At 42.4% G+C, this 25330-nt stretch overlaps 1 protein-coding gene across 3 annotated transcripts in view; it reads left to right on the top strand.

The window, feature by feature from the left end:
- Positions 1-25330, top strand: part of TBC1D8B (TBC1 domain family member 8B) — a 93018-nt gene that overhangs the window by 13346 nt on the left and 54342 nt on the right. For all 3 annotated transcript variants that reach the window (XR_011023580.1, XM_068251046.1, XM_068251047.1), the window contains exons 3-10: positions 10542-10660; positions 12225-12450; positions 14040-14280; positions 16323-16530; positions 17298-17462; positions 19862-20005; positions 20595-20745; positions 23444-23658. Coding sequence is in view for 2 of the 3 variants with exons in the window: in XM_068251046.1 (XP_068107147.1) it covers positions 10542-10660; positions 12225-12450; positions 14040-14280; positions 16323-16530; positions 17298-17462; positions 19862-20005; positions 20595-20745; positions 23444-23658 (1469 nt within the window). In the remaining variant the exon portion in view is untranslated. The remainder of the gene's footprint in view (positions 1-10541; positions 10661-12224; positions 12451-14039; positions 14281-16322; positions 16531-17297; positions 17463-19861; positions 20006-20594; positions 20746-23443; positions 23659-25330) is intronic.

Here is a 25330-nt window from a genome sequence, read left to right as displayed (position 1 = left end):
AAACTTGATCCAAATTTTCTAGTTTTCCTATTCAATAAACTTGTAACATTTAAACAAAATATAACTACAATGACTTGAGGTTTTGTAACATGTGTGATTTTACATAAATGCAGTATTTTTATGAAATCAAAAGTGCCATTGAACCATCAAAAGTAAAATATGTGTGGGCAACATGACACTGTACAGTACTGCTTCTTTTTGTTCATTGGAAGAACATTGTGACCTCCATAACAGTGTGTGTATGGCAGCGTAACAGTGTGTGTATGGCAGCGTAACAGTGTGTGTATGGCAGCGTAACAGTGTGTGTATGGCAGCGTAACAGTGTGTGTATGGCAGCGTAACAGTGGGCTTGATTCACAAAAGAGTGCTAACTGTTAGCACGGCCGTTTTCACGTGAATTTTTGCGCGAAACGATAACGTTTTAACGCGCAAACGCATTTTTTTGCGCGAAAACAATATCGGTTTCGCTGCACGCGGAAACGTTATCGTTTAGCGTGGAAATTCGCGATCGCGTGCAATGCAAAAATTTGCAGGAAAACGCCCGTGCTAAGAGTTAGCACTCTTTTGTGAATCAAGCCCAGTGTGTGTATGGCAGCGTAACAGTGTGTGTATGGCAGCGTAACAGTGTGTGTATGGCAGCGTAACAGTGTGTGTATGGCAGCGTAACAGTGTGTGTATGGCAGCGTAACAGTGTGTGTATGGCAGCATAACAGTGTGTGTATGGCAGCGTACAGCGTAACAGTGTGTGTATGGCAGCGTAACAGTGTGTGTATGGCAGCGTAACAGTGTGTGTATGGCAGCGTAACAGTGTGTGTATGTCAGCATAGCAGTGTGTGTATGGCAGCGTAACAGTGTGTGTATGGCAGCGTAACAGTGTGTGTATGGCAGCGTAACAGTGTGTGTATGGCAGCGTAACAGTGTGTGTATGGCAGCGTAACAGTGTGTGTATGGCAGCGTAACAGTGTGTGTATGGCAGCCTAACAGTGTGTGTATGGCAGCGTAACAGTGTGTGTATGGCAGCGTAACAGTGTGTGTATGGCAGCATAGCAGTGTGTGTATGGCAGCGTAACAGTGTGTGTATGGCAGCGTAACAGTGTGTGTATGGCAGCATAGCAGTGTGTGTATGGCAGCGTAACAGTGTGTGTATGGCTGCGTAACAGTGTGTGTATGGCAGCGTAACAGTGTGTGTATGGCAGCATAGCAGTGTGTGTATGGCAGCGTAACAGTGTGTGTATGGCAGCGTAACAGTGTGTGTATGGCAGCGTAACAGTGTGTGTATGGCAGCGTAACAGTGTGTGTATGGCAGCGTAACAGTGTGTGTATGGCAGCGTAACAGTGTGTGTATGGCAGCGTAACAGTGTGTGTATGGCAGCGTAACAGTGTGTGCATGGCAGCCTAACAGTGTGTGTATGTCAGCGTAACAGTGTGTGTATGGCAGCATAGCAGTGTGTATGTCAGCGTAACAGTGTGTGTATGTCAGCGTAACAGTGTGTGTATGTCAGCGTAACAGTGTGTGTATGTCAGCGTAACAGTGTGTGTATGGCAGCGTAGCAGTGTGTGTATGGCAGCGTAACAGTGTGTGTATGGCAGCGTAACAGTGTGTGTATGGCAGCGTAACAGTGTGTGTATGGCAGCGTAACAGTGTGTGTATGGCAGCGTAACAGTGTGTGTATGGCAGCATAACAGTGTGTGTATGGCAGCATAACAGTGTGTGTATGGCAGCGTACAGCGTAACAGTGTGTGTATGGCAGCCTAACAGTGTGTGTATGGCAGCCTAACAGTGTGTGTATGGCAGCCTAACAGTGTGTGTATGGCAGCCTAACAGTGTGTGTATGGCAGCGTAGCAGTGTGTGTATGGCAGCGTAACAGTGTGTGTATGGCAGCGTAACAGTGTGTGTATGGCAGCGTAACAGTGTGTGTATGGCAGCCTAACAGTGTGTGTATGGCAGCGTACAGCGTAACAGTGTGTGTATGGCAGCATAACAGTAACAGTGTGTGTATGGCAGCCTAACAGTGTGTGTATGTCAGCGTAACAGTGTGTGTATGTCAGCGTAACAGTGTGTGTATGTCAGCGTAACAGTGTGTGTATGTCAGCGTAACAGTGTGTGTATGTCAGCGTAATAGTGTGTGTATGGCAGCGTAACAGTGTGTGTATGGCAGCCTAACAGTGTGTGTATGGCAGCGTACAGCGTAACAGTGTGTGTATGGCAGCATAACAGTAACAGTGTGTGTATGGCAGCCTAACAGTGTGTGTATGTCAGCGTAACAGTGTGTGTATGTCAGCGTAACAGTGTGTGTATGGCAGCGTAACAGTGTGTGTATGTCAGCGTAACAGTGTGTGTATGTCAGCGTAACAGTGTGTGTATGTCAGCCTAACAGTGTGTGTATGTCAGCGTAACAGTGTGTGTATGTCAGCGTAACAGTGTGTGTATGGCAGCGTAACAGTGTGTGTATGGCAGCGTAACAGTGTGTGTATGTCTGCGTAACAGTGTGTGTATGTCTGCGTAACAGTGTGTGTATGGCAGCGTAACAGTGTGTGTATGGCAGCGTAACAGTGTGTGTATGGCAGCGTAACAGTGTGTGTATGGCAGCGTAGCAGTGTGTATGGCAGTACAGGGAAAGAGGCTTCTCTTATTGCAAAGGTTCCACACTATGCATTAACCCCAATCATGTTTTTTTGACTTGCCAAGTTTGAGGGAGAACACTGTAATGAGCATTGTGTGACAGGTCTTTCCAGTACAGAGCATGGAGGAGCGGCTTAATATTCTGTACACTCCCCTGTTGTGAATGCAGCTGCTGATACCTTAATGTGTGCTCTTGGCATGACCTTTCTGAAAGAAGGAAGCAAAAGGAGAATATACTGAATCATTTATTGCATGTAGAGTGTGTCATGCCAGCCACTCACATCTTTCTTTCAGGGGAATTGATTACAGCTGCAGGACTTGTGCTGGGATGCTTTCATGGAAGAAATAGTTAATTCCTAGCTCTTGTGCAGGCCATTTCCCTGCTGAACTCTCCCACACAATACAGCCTCCAGTCCTGCTGGCTGTGGAAACCTTCTCTCTAGGAGTGTGTGGGAGGATACTGCTGCTGTCGCATTTCTTGTGTCCGTAGGGGGGTGTTACTCATATTCTACCATATTGTTTAGTTTACTTTCAGCTACTGCTTGTCTCAGCATGGTTTAAGATGTATATTACCATAAGTACAATTTAAATTTACCTTATCAAAACAGTAGGTGTTTGCAATTGTTCAGCTTTGTGTGAGCAAGAATGTGAGCAGCTTATGGTACCACATTATGGTTGTAGTTCCACATTCAGAACCACAAGGTTTTTGTAAGGGACTTACCGTATCTTCCACCATATAAGACGCTCTGGAATATAAGACGCACCTAAGTTTATAGAACCAAAACAAAGGGGAAAAAGTATTTACTAAACCTCGTGCATCCATGTTCATGTACATGTTCTCCCCCGATTGACGTCCTTCTGTGTCCATGTGTCCTCCTGTGTCCCCAGTTTGTCCCCTTCTGTCCTCCTCATGTGTGTCCCCTTCTGTTTGATTTTACCACAATTTGATGAAAAGGATCGGTTGTACAGTAAAATTGAACTTTTTTTTTATTCAACTGAGAAATCTGATCAAATTTTCAGCGTTTCTCGATTTTTTTTTTTTTGAGATTGGACGTGTTGGTAAATTCAGACCAACTTTACCTAGAATCGTATGGTGTGTGTGATGGATTATCAACCTGAATAAATTGTATGTATAATAATAATAATTATATGTTAAGGTACCCATACACTAGTACAACTTCCTGTCAATATACAGCAGATTCATTCACTGTAATCGTTAACGCAAACCTTGACCAATGACATTGATTCAGTCGATCGGTCCAGGTGGAAATTTAATTGTCAGCGGGTCGGGTGTGTGTCGGTATCAGTGTTCAATTTGGCAAAGACCGACTCGGCATAGCTGGCCTTCTTCATGTCCTCTTCACTTCCTGTCCCATCCTGTGACAAGCTGAACTGTACAGCGCCCTCTACTCTTTGAACTTCAGCTTGCCACAGGACGGGACATGAAGTTAAGAGGACACGGAGGAATACGCTAGAATAAGTGACAGCACAGACCTCGGGGACTTGCGCCAGCAGACAGTTGGCATTCTTGCTGCTTGCCGGGGGAGCCCAAAAGGGGGGGCAAGGCAGGTGGCTGCAGCAGCGCCTCCACAGGTTTTGAATCGATTTCATGCTTTGGTATGTAATCTGACAACAATATAGAGGGAAAAGTGATTGCTAGGTAGAATAAAAATAAAATGTCACAGTATTGTACTTGGCTGATTTATTTATTTTTAATTGATAAACAGAAATCATTGAGTGGTTGCAGGAAGTATAACCACAAGTTCTCAATGGGATTAAGATCTGGGGAGTTTCCAGGCCATGGACCCAAAATTTCAACATTTTGGTCCCCCGGGCCACTTAGTTATCACTTTTGCCTTATGACACGGTGCTTTATCATGCTGGAAAATGCATTGTTCTTTACCAAACTGTTGTTGGATTGTTGGAAGAAGTTGCTGTTGGAGGGTGTTTTGGTACCATTCTTTATTCATGGTTGTGTTTTTTGGCAAAATTGTGAGTGAGCACACTCCCTTTGATAATAAGCAACCCCACACATGAATGGTCTCAGGATGCTTTACTGTTGGCATGACACAGGACTGATGGTAGCGCTCACCTTTTCTTCTCCTGACAAGCCTTTTTCCAGATGCCCCAAACAATCGGAAAGGGGCTTCATCGGAGAATATGACTTTGCCCCAGTCCTCAGCAGTCCATTCACCATACTTTCTGCAGAAGATTAATCTGTCCCTGATGTTTTTTTGGGAGAGAAGTGGCTTCTGTGCTGCCCTTCTTGACACCAGGCCATCTTCCAAAAGTCTTCGCCTCACTGTGCATGCAGATTTGCTCACACCTGCCTGCTGCCATTCCTGAGCAACCTCTGCACTGGTTGCACTCCGATCCCGCAGCTGAATCCTCTTTAGGAGACGATTCTGGCGCTTGCTGGACTTTCTTGGACACCCTGAAGCCTTATGAACAAGAATTGAACCTCTTTCCTTGGAAGTTCTTGATGATCCTATAAATTGTTGATTTAGACGCAATCTTAGTAGCCACAATATCCTTGCCTGTGAAGCCATTTTTATGCAACGCAATGATGGCTGCATGCGTTTCTTTGCTGGTCACTGTGGTTAACAGTGGAAGCTCAATGATTTCAAGCATCACTCTCCTTTTAACATGTCAAGTCTGCCACTCTAACCCAATCAGCCTGACATAATGATGTCCAGCCTTGTGCTCGTCAACATTCTCACCTGAGTTAAGACGATTACTGAAATGAGCTCAGCAGGTCCTTTCATGACAGCAATGAAATGCAATGGAAAGGTTTTTTTTGGGGGATTCAGTTAATTTTCACGGCAAATAAGGACTATGCCATTCATCTGAACACTCTTCATAAGATTCTGCAGTATATGCAAATTGCTATTACAAAAACTTAAGCACCAACTTTTCTAATTTCAAATATTTTTGACAGTCTCAAAAGTTTTGGCTAGGACTGTACAGTACTGATATTTTAACTATCAGGGTTACCCAGGGCACACAATTCAACATGTTATACGTACTCCTAGAAGCCCCATTACTACGAAAGCTATTGTAGGCTATTCATTCTACAGAGCTGCATGCATAATAAGTGTTACATAAATGGCCTAACACATGTTATTCCTGTAATGTGCATGTTGTGTACATGATTTGCGATATTTTTGTAATGCCCTATACCTACCTAGTCTGTGTAAACACTGGTAAACTGGTAAACTTTATATGCACTGTGTGCTCCTGTAAATGTTACTGTTTAGTGAATTTGCCCCATAGCAGTTTGCTCTCTGAAATGGATTCAGGGAGATTTGATACTAAACAGGCTGAAATTTTGTACTGCTACAAGGATTCCCTGAGATATGTTACTTCATCAAGATTTAAAATGCAGGTTTCACTTAAAGGGGTCTGAGCACCTATGTAAAAAAAATGCTGTATATAAAACAAACTTTCCCAACCCCACCCCCCTTCCACAATACGACAAGGGATGGTTCTTTGCAACTGGTTAATGCTGTCACGTTTCAAATGTAAAATCTACTGCTAAAAAACGCTTAAAGAGACTCCGTAACAAAAATTGCATCCTGTTTTTTATCATCCTACAAGTTTCAAAAGCTATTCTAATGTGTTCTGGCTTACTGCAGCACTTTCTACTATCACAGTCTCTGTAATAAATCAATGTATCTTTCCCCTGTCAGACTTGTCGGCCTGTGTCTGGAAGGCTGCCAAGTTCTTCAGTGTTGTGGTTCTGCTATGAACTCCCCCTTCCAGGCCCCTCTATGCACACTGCCTGTGTGTTATTTAGATTAGGGCAGCTTCTCTCTTCTCTGTTATCTTTTACAAGCTGGATAAATCGTCCTCTGAGCTGGCTGGGCTTTCACATACTGAGGAATTACAGACAAGGGCAAAGCTGTTTGCAGGAAGAAACGAGCAGCCTGAAACTTCAGTGCATGAGAGATGCAGGGGACAAGAAACACACAAATGATCTCTTGAGATTCAAAAGGAATGCTGTATACAGCCTGCTTGTGTATGGATGTATTTTCTATGTGTGGACATACTGTACATCAACCTACTTCCTGTTTTGGTGGCCATTTTGTTTGTTTATAAACAAACTTTTTAAAACTGTTTTCAACCACTTTTAATGCGGCGAGGAGCGGCGAAATTGTGACAGAGGGTAATAGGAGATGTCTCCTAACACACTGGTATGTTTACTTTTGTGCGATTTTAACAATACAGATTCTCTTTAAGGTGCCCATGCATCTATGGACTTGGCGGCCGATTGACCATCCAATTTGATAATTATTATCGAAGCGGATGAAAATTGGTGCTGCCAAGTGCATGCCTGATTGACGATGCAACCAATTTTGGTCTGAGCAAGTCAATCAGACATGCTGAAAGATGTCAGGCCATCGTGGTCGATCGGGGAGCGGCGGTAACGGCAAGCAATATCGGCACTAGTGACGAAACCCCCAGCACTGTCCCCCTCTAATGCCCAATGTGCCTCCCCCGTTGACCAGTGCACTATACAATACTTGTCCGTGGTCGCTGCTGGCGTCCTCTGTCCGTACAAGCACCCAACATGATTGCCGAGTAATGTGGGACGTCACACGCGTCCACGGGAAGGCCGGCAAACACGTGGGTTACATGTATGAATGGAGGAGGGAGCCTGATGAAGCGGCGGATGCAGTGTCACAAGGCCGATTCTGGATAGACTGCAGCATGAAATTGACTGGGACTGAGTCTGTTGTATATGGGCAACCGACAGATCTCTCTCTATTCAGATTAGATTAGAGAGAGATTTGTCTCTTGGTCTAATATGCCCATTATCTCTAGATGTATGGCTAGCTTTAACCAGATAAACAATATCTGAAAGGCATTGATAGTTTACCTGATCTACCACAAGCTGTGTTTTATCTATTATTACTGACTCTTTGCGACTTTCCTGTGCAATTTCAGCTGTGCTTGCAAGCATGGCTTTATTAGTAAAAGCAGGTCCAAACTTTCACTTCTTCAAAGTCAAAAGAGGGGTCAAAATGATGTACATGAAGGCTAATTATATCAGCTTTCATTGTTTAAAATAGAATTGCATTGTTTACATTTATACAAAATTTTACCTGCACTTGTTTCAAGAAAGCAATCCTTGTGTAAATGGAGAGGGTATATATAATTCATAAGCAGAAATAAACCCTAGAGAGCTGCTACTTATATTCTCCAGTCAGCACCGGTCACAACAATAGTAAAGGCGGATGGAACTGGTGGAGATGGCAATGCATCACTGCATAGCTATTGTATCTCTCTGCCCTGGGAATCCACTATACATGATCATTCCAAGGATGTTACCTTTAAAAATTGAGCATTAGCACATCCCTGAGGTCACTGCATATTGGAGATGGGTTTGGTTTGTTCAGTTTAGCTATAACCTCTTTTATTGGTGCATTTGTAGCACATTAGTGCTAACCTAAGTGCTTTATGTTCTGTTATTCAAGTGGGATAATACTCCATATTAACTGAAACAATAAATCATCCAATAAGAACTCCTTTATTTAGCTTACCTCTCCTGTTGTTTTTAGTGGTCACTGTCAGATTTACGAGACGTGATAAGAACAAAAAATAATATGTTGGTTTCCATCTTTACTGTTTTCGTGCGATGCCAAAAGTGACTTCACTTCTGCCCTTTTTTTTACCAAGTGTTAATGTAATGTTTATTTTACTGATAACTGCCCCTGATTTCAGATTGTTTTCCTGATTGATTTTATACAGATGTGATCGGAAAAATGATTGGAAATCGGATCAGACCTGTCTAAAATTATCGATTCAACCCGAAATCTGAAGGGAAATTGCATAACGATGTGATTGCTGTGAAATGTTCCGGCACTCCTACACGAAGTATAGGAACGCAAATGCACCTGCATTAGCCTGCTGGCAATTTAGAAAAAATCAAATCGCACTGGTGGAAAAACAGCCACGTGATTTGCATGTAAATCTCAGGGCTGAGATTAGGGAAAGGGAACCTCACTGTTCCTCACATTCAGACCTTGTACATTCAGAATAAATGTCTTCTGAAAACAGAAGGTATTTGCAATAATCCAGCTTGAAAGATCTCCCATGATTTACATATTCAACAGTGATGCATCATGGGAGATGTTTCTTTCTCACTTTAGGGCCACTTCACATGTGCGTCACGCGGTGTTTCGCTGAAATGCTTTTCTGCTAGCGGGCCGGAAAGCATTTGACAACCTTTGCCAGCACTTCCTGTCATCTTGCAAATGTGTCAATTTTTAACCCCAACAGGGGGACATGGAAGCAGCGTGCTAAAGCGGTGATAAACAAGGAGATGGGAAACTATGGGATTGAGCACATCATTTGTGAGAACATGATGATAAACAATGGCACTGAACGCTGTCCATTTATGTGAATGGATAGAACTTGAGCAACGAGCGCCGTGGCCGTTATTTAACGCGTGAAAAGGCCCTAAAGCTGAATTATTGCACATACCTTCTGTTTTAACAAAATTTATACTGTATTAAGCATGGTATTTTTAGTGTAATTCTAGTGGCAGTTCAAGCAACCGGCAAGCATATGTATCTGACATCGAGCATTCCCCGCCTGTAACGGATACCGGGGGGGGGGGGGGGGGGGTGTTTACTGTACAGGTGTACATAACCTGTAAGAAGTACATTTCTTCCAGATTATAAACTGCTTTTCTCCTGTGTTCCTGTCGCTTAAAGTAGGCAGTAAAAATCTGACAGGTTATGGACTAGTCCATCTCATCGTGGGGGATTCGCGGCATCTCCTCTATTCTGCACATAAGCAATTCTTGGAAAAGATCAGTACAAGGATGTTGGTTAGCTTGTCTACTCTTTTTTACAGTATTTTGGCACTTGGACATTGGAACATGGGAGAAAAGTAGATCAGCAAAAACTCGGTACACAGAGGCGCCAGAGTAGAGTAAAACATTTTAAAAACCGCTTAAAAGGAGAGGGGGATGTTAATGCGACGCGTTTCGCTTCCTCAGGCAAAAATGGGAGCACAACTCAGTGGGTCAAGCAATAGGTTTGAGCGCCTCACCTATTGCTTGACCCACTGAGTTGTGCTCCTATTTTTGCCTGAGGAAGCGGGGTCACGCCCGCGAAACGCGTCGCATTTGTGGAGTTGAATAAATTATTTGACAATTCTGTTTTATTGAGACTCAAGTGAGTTTTCTTTTTTTGTAAGAGGGAGGTAAGTCCACCTTTACATCCCCCTCTCCTTTTAAGCGGTTTTTAAAAAGTTTTACTCTACTCTGGCGCCTCTGTATACAGAGTTTTTGCGGATCTTCTAGTCCACCCTGGGTGGAGGGGTGCATCCCCATCTACTATCTACAGAGAGCGACTTCTTAACCTGAGTGGGGTCAGGTCCTAATGCTCCCCATCCCCACCTGCATTTAAAGTGGTTGCCTATGGGTAACCCGTGTTTGTGAGTATATATATATATATATATATATATATATATATATATATATATATATATATATATATATATATATATATATATATACATAAAATTGTATTGAACTCTTCATTTTACCTGACAATACTGCACCATATTGGGCTCTCGATTCTCTTCTTCTTTTTAAGCACATGGGAGAAAAGTAATTCATAGTGCATCTGTGAGAAATGTACTTGTTATAAGTACTATGTGTACACAGTCATTTTAAATTGGAACATTTTTCACGATCGTGGTCCTTTAAGTACTTTTTTTTACATCTATTCAAATTGAGAGAGAAAGTGATACCCCATGTATAATGCTTGTATTTCTCCAGCTACACCTCTTTGTAATTACAGCTTGCCAAAACATGCCGCTTTACTTGTCCTTATTTTTCTCCGCAGCAGACAGATATCCCCCTCATTTTTTGTGATTTCTGACAGCCATGTCTTTTCCTTGTAGGAGCAAGCCGTGATGAGATTTTAAAGCATTGGCAGTGGCTGGAGCAGAATGTTATGAAGACTTTGTCAGTATTTGACTCCAGTGACGATATCACCAGTTTTGTTCAGGGCAAGATCAGAGTAAGTATTAGAAAACCTTTTTAACTTGTGCCAGTGTGCAGCAATTCAGGGATATCGGGACCAAGGGAGAGAGCACACAGCAGCAGATGTAGCTGAACCTGACAGGGCGACTATTGGGCACATAATAAAGACAAATTGGCCAGAAAATGGTATCTGGGTGGATTTTGAAATCAGTTAGGCAGGTAACACACTTGTCTTTCAGTTTTCTGCACGCATTTTTCTGTGAACGTTTTCTACACACCAAGGGCTTGATTTACAAAGCCGTGATAACTGTTATCACGGTCGCTGTAGCGTGTTGAGTGCGCTATAATGCGCATAATGGTTTTTGCACCCAATCTTGAATTTTTGCTCGCAAACTTGACCATTTTTGCACGAAAATTCATGTTTGTGCGTGAAAACCTTTATGCACGTTATATTGCGCACAAAATACTAGCGCAACCATGATAACAGTTTTTACAGCTTTGTGAATCAAGCCCTAAGTGTGTTTCTATGCAGAAAAATGCGCATATTTTAAATATCAACTATTTACAGTATTCAAAACATGATAGCGTTTGACGCACAGAAGTTTCAGCCAATCAGAACCAGAGATTTAGGGGAAATTCCAAATTAGGCAGCCATATTGCATCCAATCACTATAAAAGTAGGAGCTGAAAGCTCATAGTTTGCACTCGCCTTCCAATCTCCTAAGAAGACACACGAGGCAGAAGCTACCTTCCCACAAGTGGTTCTAGATGCTGAAGAGATGACAGAGAATGGGTTATATGCTTAATATTCTGGTGATTTACTTTATTAATTTTTCAGCATTAAGTTCTGTTAAGATGTTAGCAAGAAGTTGTTTTTTTTAGAAGCTATTTTTATGCTTTTTCTTTAAGAAGATTAGTACAAGTTTTACACAGCTACTAGATACACAGCTACTGATACAGATGAGACTACTTTTGATCTTGTTTTACATAACGCAACTGTTAGATTCTTTTTTGAATGTACTTATAAGATTGATCGCTTGGCTATAAAGGCTATGTTAAGATGGAATACTGTAAGGAAACGCTACATGGAACTGTTCATATTTTGTATATATGCTGTATGATAAGCAAATACAATTTTTTATATAAAATCATATACTGAGTGCTCTGATTCATTTCAAGGTATACCATCAATCTATAAATACTGTTATAGAGGGTTCAAACCCCGCACAGGTTTTTTACAGTGCAGAATCATGTGCAGAATCATGATACAGAATGTCAGGTTTTTTTCTGCGCACGAAAAACACATTGAGTGTGAACTGGACCATTGATTAACATGAGTTCTCAGATTTTCTGTGCATAAAACGCACACGAAAACAGTCAAGTGTGTTCCCTGCCTTAGTCCATACAAATATTTCAACAAAACAACTTTGTTCTTAGCAGCAGCAGCAGCAGCCATGCCGCCTTTTCACTCTCTTGCAAGCCTGTGTCTGATTTCTTTGGGCAAGAAAACCTAAACATATTTTATAGTAAAATTAGAGAAGATAATAATGGACATTAGAATACAGTAACTATTCAGGTATTTTTTTGCTTTTTGTTTTAAGGGACTCATAGCTGAAGAAGGAAAAGGCTCCTTTGTAAAAGAGGAGGATCCTGAAAAGTTTAGAGAAGCCTTACTGAAGTTTGAGAAATGTTTTGGCCTGCCAGACCAGGAGAAGCTGGTGACCTATTACTCCTGCAGTTACTGGAGGGGAAGAGTGCCTTGCCAGGGATGGCTCTACCTCAGCACCAACTTCTTAAGTTTCTACTCCTTCCTCCTGGGAGCTGAGGGTGAGTACTCAAAATTGATGTACAGTATACACACAGTGCATGTCAATTTTACTGACCTTTATGCAAGCAATGTAACATGCATAGTGCAACACACGTTATGCATACAATGCACACATTGACAGCATAATGAGGTTTTGTGCAATGCATGGTACGTTGCTTCTGTAAACACCGGTAAAGGTAAAATCTTCAGTGTACAGGTAGTCCTCGGGTTACTTACGCCCGCTTTACGAACGGCCCGACGATTGCTCCGCCCCGTCGATGACGTCACCGCGACTGCTGGATTGCGCCGATTTAAATGTTTTTAAGTACATATACATTGCTCTAAAGATGCCATGTGTGTGTGGGGAAGTGAGCAGATACATACCGCACACCTCCCGTGCCCTGGCGTCACCCTCTGCCATTGCAAAACACCTCCTTATCATTACACAGATCCACATCCTCTGACACAGGCCAGGAGGCGACCCGGCATACTGCACATGCGCATCGCAGTATAGTATCCGGGTCAGAGGGCGCGGATCTGTGTAATGATACAAAGGTGTTTTGCAGAGGCAGAGGGTGACGCCAGGGCACGGGAGGTGTGCGGTATGTGTCTGCTCACCTCCTCACACACACATGGCGTCTTTAGAGCAATGTAAATATACTTAAAAACATTTAAATCGGCGCTGGCTCGACTTAAGGACGGATTCAGGTTAAGAACAAGCCTACAGTCCCTATCTCGTTCGTTAACCGAGGACTACCTGTATAGCAAGCACCCAAGGGGGGGATTGTGTGATGTGCTATGACTCCCAGTGTCTCTGCACACTCAGACACTGCAGAACATCTTCCACAGTTGAGTCAGCACCATCAGAAGTGTATATAACGCTCATTTATTGATTTAAAAGCAGCATGAGCATCATCTATCCAGCAGCGATAGCTCCGATGTTTCAGTCACCAGACCTTTTTCAAGCTGTGTAAGTTGATATCAATATGTGGTACTTTTTGAAATGAAAAGTGTGACAAAGGAGACCCTGATATGTTAAGCAGCTGAATTTGACAGATGTCAGATTGTGAAGACTAGATAGCAGGGTCACAGCAACTTCCAAATGGCAGGTCTTGTGAGGTCTTCTAGTTTTACCTCTCTTAAGTGGGCCAAAGAAGGAAAAAGTGTAAACGAGGGACATGGCTTGCTGAAACATATCAAGAGTGAAGGCTAGGCTAGCCTGTCTGGTCTATTCCCACAGAACTTGCAGGCATCACTTGTGAGGAGAAGCCTACAGTTTAAGAATGACACATCTGCACCTTGTTCTATGGCTGGTGTGGGGAGCAGAAAACATGGCTGCTATCATTGTATTTTTATTTTTTGTTATCTGTTCAAATATGTGCATGTATTTACATTTGGACGTGGCTTATCTCATAGAAAATGATACATATGTGGCCATGTAGCCTGATATTTGTATTTTGCCTCTGCCAGTTCAGCAATATGTGAAGTTTAATATCTTGTCTGATGAGCAAATAACTCATATTTTTCTAAAACAAATCATGTTAACAGCATTTAGTTATGTAATACAAAAAAAGTAAGTTGTGAAAGTATGTTTCTGGTATTACTTCAGTTAAGCTGATCATCGCATGGGATGAGATCTCCAGGCTGGAGAAGACCTCCAACGTTCTGCTCACAGAGAGTATCCATGTCTGCTCTCAGGGAGAGGACTATTATTTCTCAATGTTCTTACACATCAATGAGACATTCCTTCTTATGGAACAGCTGGCCAGCTATGCTATTAGAAGGCTTTTCGATAAGGAAACCTTTGAAAATGATCCCATATTGAACGACCCTCAACAGATTACCAAAAGGTAAATATTAATGACAAGTATATTATCCTGGGTCTTTTAATTTTTAAGCTAGATACTCTTTGAGCAATTTATTTAATATTATACATTTCTGCATTTAGAAAGGAACAATTGTGACTCCCATTCTTGTAACAGATCGATGTAAAGTTCATTATTCACATTCTGATAACATTATTAACCACTTTAACCACCACTACAGTATATCTGCATCCTCTGTGACTTCATGTAAGACACGAGGACGTAGATATACGTCTTGAAGCTAAAGCATTACTGTGCAGGATTGGGATTGTTTCTGTCTACACTTCCAGCACTATCTGATGCAGCACTAATTGGCGAAAGGGAATATATGTTCCCTGAACCAATAAGTTTGATTTTTACCATTAAAAATACTTTTATTTTCTCAGTTCATAGTGAAAAATGCAGACTGTACCATTATTTCAGAATCAAATATCTTCACCGTAAACTGTACTGGAACATAATCTAAGTTTTGTGATAAGCGGTAGAAATAGCCGAACAAAATTTTTGTTTTTTATCTACAGTAAAGAAATGTGGGTTTTTTCTATTTTTTCCTCTTTTTCACATTAAAATGCATAAAAAACAGAATTGTTTGAGGGCAAAAATGCCATTTTTCATGAAAAAAAAAATATTTTATTTAGGTGTCATAAATAGGAATAAAGTTATTGCTGATTAAATAGGGACATAGCTTAAATGTAAAAACTGCTCTGTTCCATAAGGGGGGAACAAGGTCTGGATGCGAAGTGGTTAACCACCCTGGCGTTCTGATTAAATCGCCAGGGTGGCTGCGGGAGGGTTTTTTTTAAATAAAAAAAAAACTATTTCATGCAGCCAACTGAAAGTTGGCTGCATGAAAGCCCACTAGAGGGCGCTCCGGAGGCGTTCTTCCGATCGCCTCCGGCGCCCAGAATAAACAAGGAAGGCCGCAATGAGCGGCCTTCCTTGTTTTGCTTACATCGTCGCCATAGCGACGAGCGGAGTGACGTCATGGACGTCAGCCGACGTCCTGACGTCTGCCGCCTCCGATCCAGCCCTTAGCGCTGGCCGGAACTGTTTGTTCCGGCTACGCTGGGCTCGGGCGGCTGGGGGGACCCTCTTTCGCCGCTGCACGCGGCGGATCGCCGCGCTGCAGCGGCGATCAGGCAGCACACGCGGCTGGCAAAGTGCCGGCTGCGTGTGCTGCTTTTTATTTCATTGAAATCGGCCCAGCAGGGCCTGAGCGGCAGCCTCTGGCGGTGTTGGACGAGCTGAGCTCGTCCAGACCGCTCAGCAGGTTAATGTTTATTCCACTTTTATTCGGACATTGTATAAACCATTACCAATATTCAAAATACTCAGTTTTTACATACTACCAACTATTCCAGATGTACAATGAGAAGCAAATGCAAAGGTGCATGCACATTTAATAGAAATTGTATGTAGTCTGGAATTTGGCAAATTAAAATAGACAGGAAGTGCATTTGATTGTCCAATACCATAATGCATTCGAGTAGGAATTATTTGCAGTCTCACTGACCATTCCTACTTACTGTAAATACACCCTTTGCTGTATGGCTCACCCCAGATTTTTATTCCAGTACTTACGTAGGAATAAACAGCTGGTAATAGACTTCTCTGGCTGATGTTTTTGCACCTCAGTCTTATTGCTTTATCTCTGTATTGCAGGAGCTGGGCTCGGGGTGTGTAGGTGGCTACTGATTTCCCATGAAGCAACTTTTATTGTTTTGACTAATCGTGTATTGCTAAATTTTCTCCACAAAAACTGACTACCCCTCAGTTCTTTCTCTTTTAATCCTTTAAATTCCTGTGCCAGTAGTATGATTCTGGCCCAGGTTAGGGAGTAGAAAGTAAACAAATATGGTATATTAACAAAACTACTAGGTACAATTTTAGCTCATATGTGAGCATCTCACTCTTGTGAAATGTGGAATGCTACTGGGGGCCAGCCTGTCCTCACTGAAATAAAAGCCTTTGGTGTTTATGATTAGACAAGTTTGGAAATGAACATGCTGGTTTGTTCTCCCCACTAGAGGTCTGGAAAGCCGTGCACACAGTGAACGTTTCACTACCTACTTCAGACTCCCGAAGCAAGAGACATTGAAGGAGGTACATGAATGTTACCTGTGGATCCCCTTTAGCCATATGAATACAGTGGGGAAGATGTGCGTTTCAGAGAACTATATCTGCTTTGCTAGCCATGATGGGAGTCTCTATAGCACCGTCATTCCATTACGAGAGGTAATGTACACTTACCGGTATATTCTGTACTAGAATCTTGATAGGGTGCTGGAAGCATGGTTCCTGTTTATTGCCATTGGGGAGCTCATACATGTCTGTTTCATTGTTTGTTTTCCACCTGTGAAAGCTTTGAAAGTTAGCGTGTGATCACTGTTAATATTTTAGTAATAACTCACAATAAATCGCTTTTATATAATCGCTAGTATAGAGAAAAACCCTGCTCCTGCAGTCACAGATACTAGAAAACACTCAAACATAAGGGTGCGTACTCATGCACAACAGCTGTTGCGCAAAGGTATCATAACTCAATCTCTCACTGGACAGTTCGGGGGCCAAGAGCTGGAGAGTAAGGAAGAGAATGAGCTCAGGACCGCTGTGATCTCGTGTTCTGGATTTTTAAACGATCTCGGGAGACACCAATTCTTGTGTTGGGTAGACTGTGCATATGCACCTTAAAGCGAACCTGAATGCAGAACTTCCTCTCTGCTCTAAAATATAAGCAACAGCATAATCACCCTTAAAGAAAAAACATTTGTGATTTGTCACAGATGAGGGGTAATTAAACAGGCATTTTTCTATGTTTCCCTTCTGTCCGGCTCAAGCGTTCGGGTCCACTTTAAGGCAACTATATACTTTCTTGGGTCTCGGAAAAGAACCCCCCTCTGGTATACAAGCTATCCATGCATACATTAATTCAAGTGTGTGCCTCTTCTGTACTCTGCTAGAGTGCCTTGTGTTTACTTACGTTACTTTTTATTCCTTTTTAGATTATTGGTATAGAAAAGTCAGATGCATTATCAAGGGCTGTCACTATTAGCACCAAAGGAAAGAATATATTCCGCTTCACAGATGTTCGAGACTTTGATTCCCTGGTGGCAAGACTGAGGTCCAAATGTGCAGTAACAAGCCCTCAGCATGCAGCTTATGCAGAGGTAACCTATTTATGGATGTGTGCATTTATAACACAAGATAAGCAAAGCAGTAGTTTTTACTTTTTTTCCTGGCCTCCTAGGGACCTGTGTCAGCCGCCAGTCTGCTGTCAGAGCACCTACAAGCTGTCATTATGTCATGTTCACTACAGTTCCTCTTTAAGTGATTTCAATTGTGGTTCATGATTTTTAGTGGACCCCAGCCCTTATAATAGCACTTCTTGTATATGTGCTTTATTATTTCCCATATCAGTCAAGTAAACTCACTACAATCCTTGCTCTAACAAAGCTTTCTGTAATGTAATTTCCTGTAGTGATATTCAGCTTCATTTCAAGCATGTCTTGAGCCTTTCATCTCAGACTGCCAATGCATAGACATGTGAGTGTGATATACGCACTTCAAGCATACCAAAGTGCTTCACACCTCCCAAACAGCAGCTTCTGACAGATTCATGAGTACAAGTGGAATATAGAGTGATGTTTCATGACTAAGACAAATTCTGTTCCTCTCAACCCAAAAATAATTAAAGTTGCTGGGAGTTATAACATGCAATGACTAACTGAAGATTGAAATGTATTGTAAGCTTTTGTGTGATTATACCATGCTACCAGAGCTGTCTCGAAATACGTGAAATAAACTTTTGTCTTCAGCTGGTCATTAAAGGGAACCAGAGAGGAATGGCCAGCCAAAATAGAAAATGATTTTATACATACCTGTGGCTTCTTCCAGCCACATAAGCCTGGATCGCTTCCACGCCGCCATCCTCCACTTCCTGGATCCGCCTGTACCGGGCCCGTCATTTCCGGCGGACGCGGCCAATTGTCCGCATCACTGGGGCTCCCTCCATACCCGTACGCATGCGGCTGCGCAGTAGGCAGCCACATGCGTAACTGTATGGAGAGAGCCCCTGTGATGCGGAGAATTGGCCGCGTCCGCCGGCCGACTGGCCGACTCGCGGCAATGACGGGACCCGGTACCGGTGGATCCAAGCAGCATAGGACGGCGGCGTGGGAGCGATCCGTGCGTATGGGGCTGGAGGAAGCCCCAGGTATGTATACTTCATCCTCTCTGGTTCCCTTTAAGAGGTTAAAGGGACTCCGAGCAGTGCAGAAACTATGGAAAGATGCATATAATTTTAAAGCTCTCTTTCCAATGATATATAAACCGCCGCCCTACGCCTTTTAGTTTTCGCTATTTTCACGATTGAAATTGCCACGACCGCAATTTCAATCGTGAAAATAGAGAAAACTAAAAGGTGTAGGGCGACGATTTAGGTGTAGCCAGAAAGAGGAGAAAGAGATCTTTAAAACGATATGCATCTTTCCATAGTTTCTGCACTGCTCGGAGTCCATTTAAAAGTAGAGGAACTTTTATTTTGCTTTGTTTTTATTATTATCAATAATGTAAAATATTTTTGTGGCGCAATGGATAGCACACTTGCAGTGCTGGGTCCCCAGTTTGAATCTGGGTAAGGACACAATCAGAGTGGAGTTGGTATGTTCTACCTTCAGTTCTGAGCGTTCAGCTATGTACACACCATTTTAATACATGTCATCTATAAGGATCAGGCCCATATTGCTAGGGCAACGTTTCCGAACTTGTGCTTATACAGACTCGTCCTTCGGCTATAGCCAAGCAAAGAATTCTTATGCTATTGAGGGCGGAGGAAGGATATCGGCGCAATGCACAATGAAATGGCTTTCAACAGGAGAAATGAGATGGGGAACAGTGTGCTTGGTCATTGTTGCCGCTTACAGATCTAACTTGCCATATCTTGAAGAGTACTTTTTTTAATCCTTTAACGTAAAGGTCTATCTCAGAGCTGCAGGATTGGCAGGTGTCAGCGGCAGTAACTCACCCACCGCCCATAGATCATTAGAGCTATGAAACTCGGCCACCACCATCCTGTTTTGGCAAAGCCCCAGTGGCCTATTTTCTTCGAAACTGCCGCTATCACCTCCTGATCCTTCCAGCTCTGAGATATTAAAAATGTTATAAAAATACTCTTAGTAAGCAACCTATTTGGATTCCCGTACACAAGTTTGATTCTAGGTTAAGATGGCTTCCTCAGCCAAGCTCACTCTAGCATGTGTTCAAAGCCTTACAACAGGCACAGAAGAGACAGAGAAATTGTTTAGATAAAGGTAAAGTCCCTTGAGTAGAAAGCAGATGGGGTGGCACAGGAGAGAAGAAATTGCACATGCCCAAAATTGGGGAAGTTCAAAATCTCATTTTCCTTCACTGTAATGCCTTGATTTTGCAATTGATTGCAAGATCAATATAAGGGAAAGTTGTACTTTATTTTTTTAACAGAGCTCCCAACATTTTACAGCTAGTAGACCAGCATAAGCTGTCATGTATTTATTTATTTTCTTCACACTTTGTGATTTTTTTTTTTCAGGCGTACAGTGAGTATGCCAATGCAGCAGTATTTCTAGAAGAACATCCTATGGTTGGTCCAAAAGGCACCAGTAAAACTGTGAGCACAGAAGCGCTGATGACGGTTTTTCATCCTCAGGATGCAGAGAATCTTGATCCAGTAATGGTATGGAAGACTAGCAACTTATTCATTGCATTACTACCGTGAGTGTCGTATATACTAGAGTATAAGCCAATTCCACTACAAACCAAGAAACCTAGTTCTACATAAGAAACCAGAAAAACGTGATTGGCTTGAGTATAATCTGAGGCGGGGGTGGTGGAATGCAGCAGGTAGCCCTCCTCCCCAGTATAAATAACCAGATGTTCTCCCAGTATAGATAGCCAGTTAGCCCCATCCCCAGTATGTGAGCCGAGTATTAGGTAGCCCACTCAAACCCAGTATAGATAGCCAGATATGCCATCAGTATTATGTAGCCACCTCCCCAGTCTAGACAGATGTGCCCCCAGTATTTAGTAGCCCCCTGACCCAGCATAGCTAGCCAGATGTGCCACAGTATTAGGTATTCACAATGGATCCATTTGACCGATTTTAGAGGGAAGTCAATCAAAAGATTGGGTGGCCATGTAGCGGTATTGATTCTCCTCCGATTCACTAAAATTATTGGATCTAAAGGTCAATCAGCCTGCAAAATGGAGTAATGTATGGGCACTTACATCACTAACAAGAATTAAAGTAGATCATATTTCTGCAGCTGAAAGAGAAGATGAAAGAGCAGTCTTGGAATATCCTGTTTGCAGAGTGTGGCCGTGGTATTAGCATGTTTCGCACCAGAAGGACTCGGAATTTAGTAGTCAAGGGCATCCCAGAGACTTTGAGAGGGGAGCTTTGGCTACTTTTCTCAGGTAAATGTTCAAATTCTTTCAAAGCCCAACTGAATTAATCAAAATGTATATTGCAGTTTTGCATTGCATCTGTAATTGTATAGAGAATTTCCTTCACTTCATACCCTGGACAGAGAAAGTAAATACACATTGTTTTTTTTTGGTAGACTGGAGAAGAATTACATTTTATTCATGTCCTTCAATTCTAGCTCGTGACACGTGTGCATGAAAAAAGGGCATGAGGAAATGTGGGTGCCCAATTTCAGCTAGTAGAATCTCGGTAAACTTTACCGATATTCTACATTTTAAAAGTGTAAACTACTGTAGGAAATTATCAGTAAATAATACAGATATTTTAATGACAACTTAACCGAACAATATTCTCACACAGAACCCTCCCCGCTGATCTGTATGCTCATTCTGTGCCTGTGATTTACTGTAAGTATTAGCGGCAGAGCAGCAGCATTGGGCAGCTACATTGTTTGTTAGACAATGAAGATGCTCCTTAATATTAAAGCCATGGATGCCCATATAGGGTTTAGTATCTGGAACTATAATCCCACTGACAGCAGTAAAAACTTAAGGACATTCTAACTTGGATCTACCGTGTCCAGAACTTAAAGTGAACCTTCAGACTAAAAATCGACTCAGCAGCACTGAAAAGGCTTGGTGTTTCTTTAACAGTTTCACAGCATCAGAACTTTGTTTCTCTTATACAAGCCTCATTTTTAGCTGCACAGAAGAAAACTGCCCTGGCAGTTCTCATGTTGTTCTCATTCAGCTGTTTTGGTGCAATTTTTTTTTTTTTTTTACATTTTGAATTTGACATTTGAAGCCTAGTGCGTGCAGCTGGGAGGGGTTATCAGGACACAGGACAGTTGGAACTGTGTCTCATGCTCCCTGTCACCTCCTTTCAACCAAAAAGATGGCTGCCCTCATGACAAAGATGGCAGCCCCCATGAATCACAAACATTTGCCTGTTCTTTTAAAACAGGGTGGGTAAAAGATGATATTACCTATCTATTCTAATTAACATAACTAATGTAACTTAATAACAGTATGTTTGTTTAGGCTGAAGTTCCCCTTTAATTATTGTATCTGAATTTTGACTTTAATTTAAATGTGTATAGTAGGAATAAACACTTTTGTATCTAAGGATGCATACTGTCCTATAAGCAAAGTAAATGAGAGGGACTGTTTATTTCAGCCTTTGAAAATATGGCTCTCGGTTAGCAGAAAATACCAGGCTTTCTTCTTAAGAAACCCAGCAGTCTTTGCAAATAAACATCTAGTCTTTACCCAGCGTTAAGTATTTTTAATGTTTTAGCTTGTGTTGGTGTTTGAATTTAGGATCCTGATTTGTAACCCTGAATTAAGCTGATCACCGCACTTTAGCACACAGGCTAGTGGACAGTGTCACAGGATTGTGGTCCATGTCATGCATCTCGCAACTCCAATGCTTCCTCCTTCCAAAAAGCATCAGAGTAACATAAAACGCAGGGTGAGTGACCTCCCCATGTCCCTGTCCACTAGCCTGGGAGCTGAAGTGCGGTGTTTGACATAAATCGGGTTTCTGAATTCAGGATCCCACATTCGAATACCAACTCTAGTTTAACACAGAAAAACTGTGAAGGGGCCCTGAAGTGGCAGATAACAGGCTGGAATAAACATGTATGTAAAGTTCCAATTCTACTTGCCTGTGATCTTTTTTACTTACTGCAAGGTAAATATTCATAGGCTCTGTATGCCATTTTTCTGAAGTGGGACTGCAGTCTGACTGTAGTATGACTCTAAGGGCCCTTTTCCACTAGCGGCATTTGCGATGCTGAATCGCAAAATCGCAAACCGCTAGTGATTTTGAAATCGCTACGGTTTGCTTTTTAACATAGGAATCGCGGTAGGTAATTTACACTACCGCGATTAGTTTTAGACTCAAACGCGTTCGCACCACGGAGCGATCTTTGCCGCTATTTTGCTATGCAGTGCATTGCATAGCAAAATCGTGAACGCAATCGCCGGGAAGTTTCCTGCACTTGCGATTCAGCAATCGCTAGCGTTTAGCGCGAACGCTAGCGATTGCTAGGGGAAAAGGGCCCTAAGGGCTCATTTTAATTGTGATTGCGCAAGCATCAATTTCCACTGGCTGCCGTTTGTGCCGTAGCTGTTGGGAACAGAGCGTGATCGCAACGAGAATCACGCAAACTGGTGATTGAAAATCGATGTTCACTAGTGAGAAATGAGCACCGCAATTTACATGTAAGGGCCTGTTTCCACTCCACGCGGATTCTGGATGCAGAAAAACTGACTCCAATGAATGCCCCTGTGCCTGTTTCCACTAAATACAATTTTTCTGATGCGGATTTCCCATAGGCTTTCATTGGAGTCAGTTTTCTGCATCCAAAATCCGCGTGTAGTGGAAACAGGCCCTAAATCTCAGTGCTCTAGCAATCGACAAAACGGCTGCGATCCACTCTTTGAAACCGATCACAGCTTGTGGAAAACGGCTTTTACTGATTAGAGGTCATCAAACATTTGTGTGGCTGAGAAACATTACTGAATGCAGCCAACAAATACCCATTTATAAATTAGCTTTTTGGCTCATTCAGTAATCCATGCATGGGCCAGCCCATTCACTGCAATGTGTAATGGCTTACAGTAATCAGAAATACGTTCTCATCAATACATTATAATAATTAGTTATGCTATTACTAATTGGCAGGTGCTGTAAATGACATGGCAGCTAACCCAGGCTACTACACAGAAATTGTGGAAAAGTCTCTGGGTACATGCACATTGGCTACTGATGAAATTGAGCGAGATTTGCGCAGATCACTTCCGGAACATCCAGCATTCCAGAGTGATACCGGGATATCTGCACTAAGGAGAGTGTTGACTGCATATGCCTACAGGAACCCCAAAATCGGATACTGTCAGGTGAGCTCTTTTTTATATACAAACTCTGTTTCATGATGATGTGCTATGCAGGGAATTAGCTTGTGTTCTGTTTGCTTAAAGGGAACCTGAGGTGAGTGGGACATGGAGGCTGCCATAATTTTTTTTAAATAATAGCAGTTCCCTGGCAGTCCTCCTGATCCTGTGTCTCTAATACTTTAAGCCTAGACCCTGAACAAGCACGATTAGGTACTCTGACTCAGGTTTTACTGGGCTAGCCATATGCTTGTTTCAGGGTTTTGACTCAGATACTACTTATGCCAGAAGTTCAAGAGGGCTACCTGGCATTATTTGCAAGGAAATAAATATGACAGCCTCCATATCCCTCTCACCTCGGGTTTTCTTTAAACAGGATGTGCAGTGCTTTAATTGCAGCAAGTATTGGTGTCTGCAGTCAGTGCTTTTGTAGCGATTTTTGCAGTGTTTTTTTCCGGAGTGATTTCTGGTGACTTTCAAGTGATTTTTAATGCTAATTTAGTAATTAGTACAGTGATTAGGAAGTGTTTATGGGTAGAGTAAGTGGTTTTGGAATAGTAAAAGCGCTGCAAAATCGCTTTGTATAGCATTTGAAAAGTGATTTTGCAGTGATCCCATACTTTGTATTGGAATTGAAACATAATTGCTCCAAAAATGCTGCAGGCTCAGCAATGGCTATTTCAGGAAAACGAGGTTGCTCTTGTGGAATCACTTGCGATCATATCTCCAACAGGTATGATCATATCAATGAGAAAATGTATTGGGCACAACAATCATTTCTTTCAAGTGTACCTGAAATGGTACATTGTGGCTAATTTATACTTACCTGGGGCTTTCCTCAGCCCCATGAGGACCGTGGCGTCCCTCCCCGGCCGCTCTGTTGTCTCAGGATTGCCTCCAATATCTTCTAAAGTCTGGACCAGTCGTGTTGTTCTGCACCTGCGTGACCCAGCCTTGCGTGCGCCCCCATTGCCCTCTGGTGGCTGGGAGCGTTCTGCTATTGTACCACCACTGCAGTAGATACCAGGGTGGATAGCGAGGGAGCTCACGATCTTCATAGGGCTGGAGGAAGTCCCAGGTGAGTATAAATAGCCCCATAGCAGTCATCTCAAGTTTCCTTTAAAGTGGACCTGAACTGTGCACAGGACAGAAGGAAAACAGAGAGAATGAACCTTGTATGTATTTAGAGTTTAGACAGTCTAATTCCCCCTAATTTGTGTCTAATCACAAGATGTAATTTATCTCTACCCTGTGTCACATGACTGCCATAGGCAGATAAGCCCATTTGAAAGCACTGGATGATAACAATATGACTGCTTCCATGAATCAGTAGAAATAGAAACCGTGCAGATTTATTTTAGGATTTGTATCAGCTGTCAAAAAGAAATGTTTTTTCGTTTAAAGCTCTGTTCACACTAGCTTTTGGCAACGCAACCGGCCGTATGGTTCCATTGTTCGTTCTGCTGAACGGACAAAAAAAAAAATGCAGAAGGACCCAATTTTCCGGACCATTTCGCTCAATGGAACGGAAACAGAATGTTTTGCAGTCACAGAAACAAATAGCACACTGACTGTAAAAACTGACAGTTTTTACCTGATCCTGATGGCTGGATCCGTACAGCCGGCTTCACAAAAAAACGCAGATGTGAACCGGGCCTGAAGGTTATTATGCTGTTGT

The sequence above is a fragment of the Hyperolius riggenbachi genome, chromosome 8 (genome assembly GCF_040937935.1).
Source record: "Hyperolius riggenbachi isolate aHypRig1 chromosome 8, aHypRig1.pri, whole genome shotgun sequence".
In the NCBI taxonomy this organism is placed as follows: domain Eukaryota; kingdom Metazoa; phylum Chordata; class Amphibia; order Anura; family Hyperoliidae; genus Hyperolius; species Hyperolius riggenbachi.
Note: the sequence above shows the minus strand (reverse complement) of the source record. Positions and strands in the feature narration are given on the sequence as shown.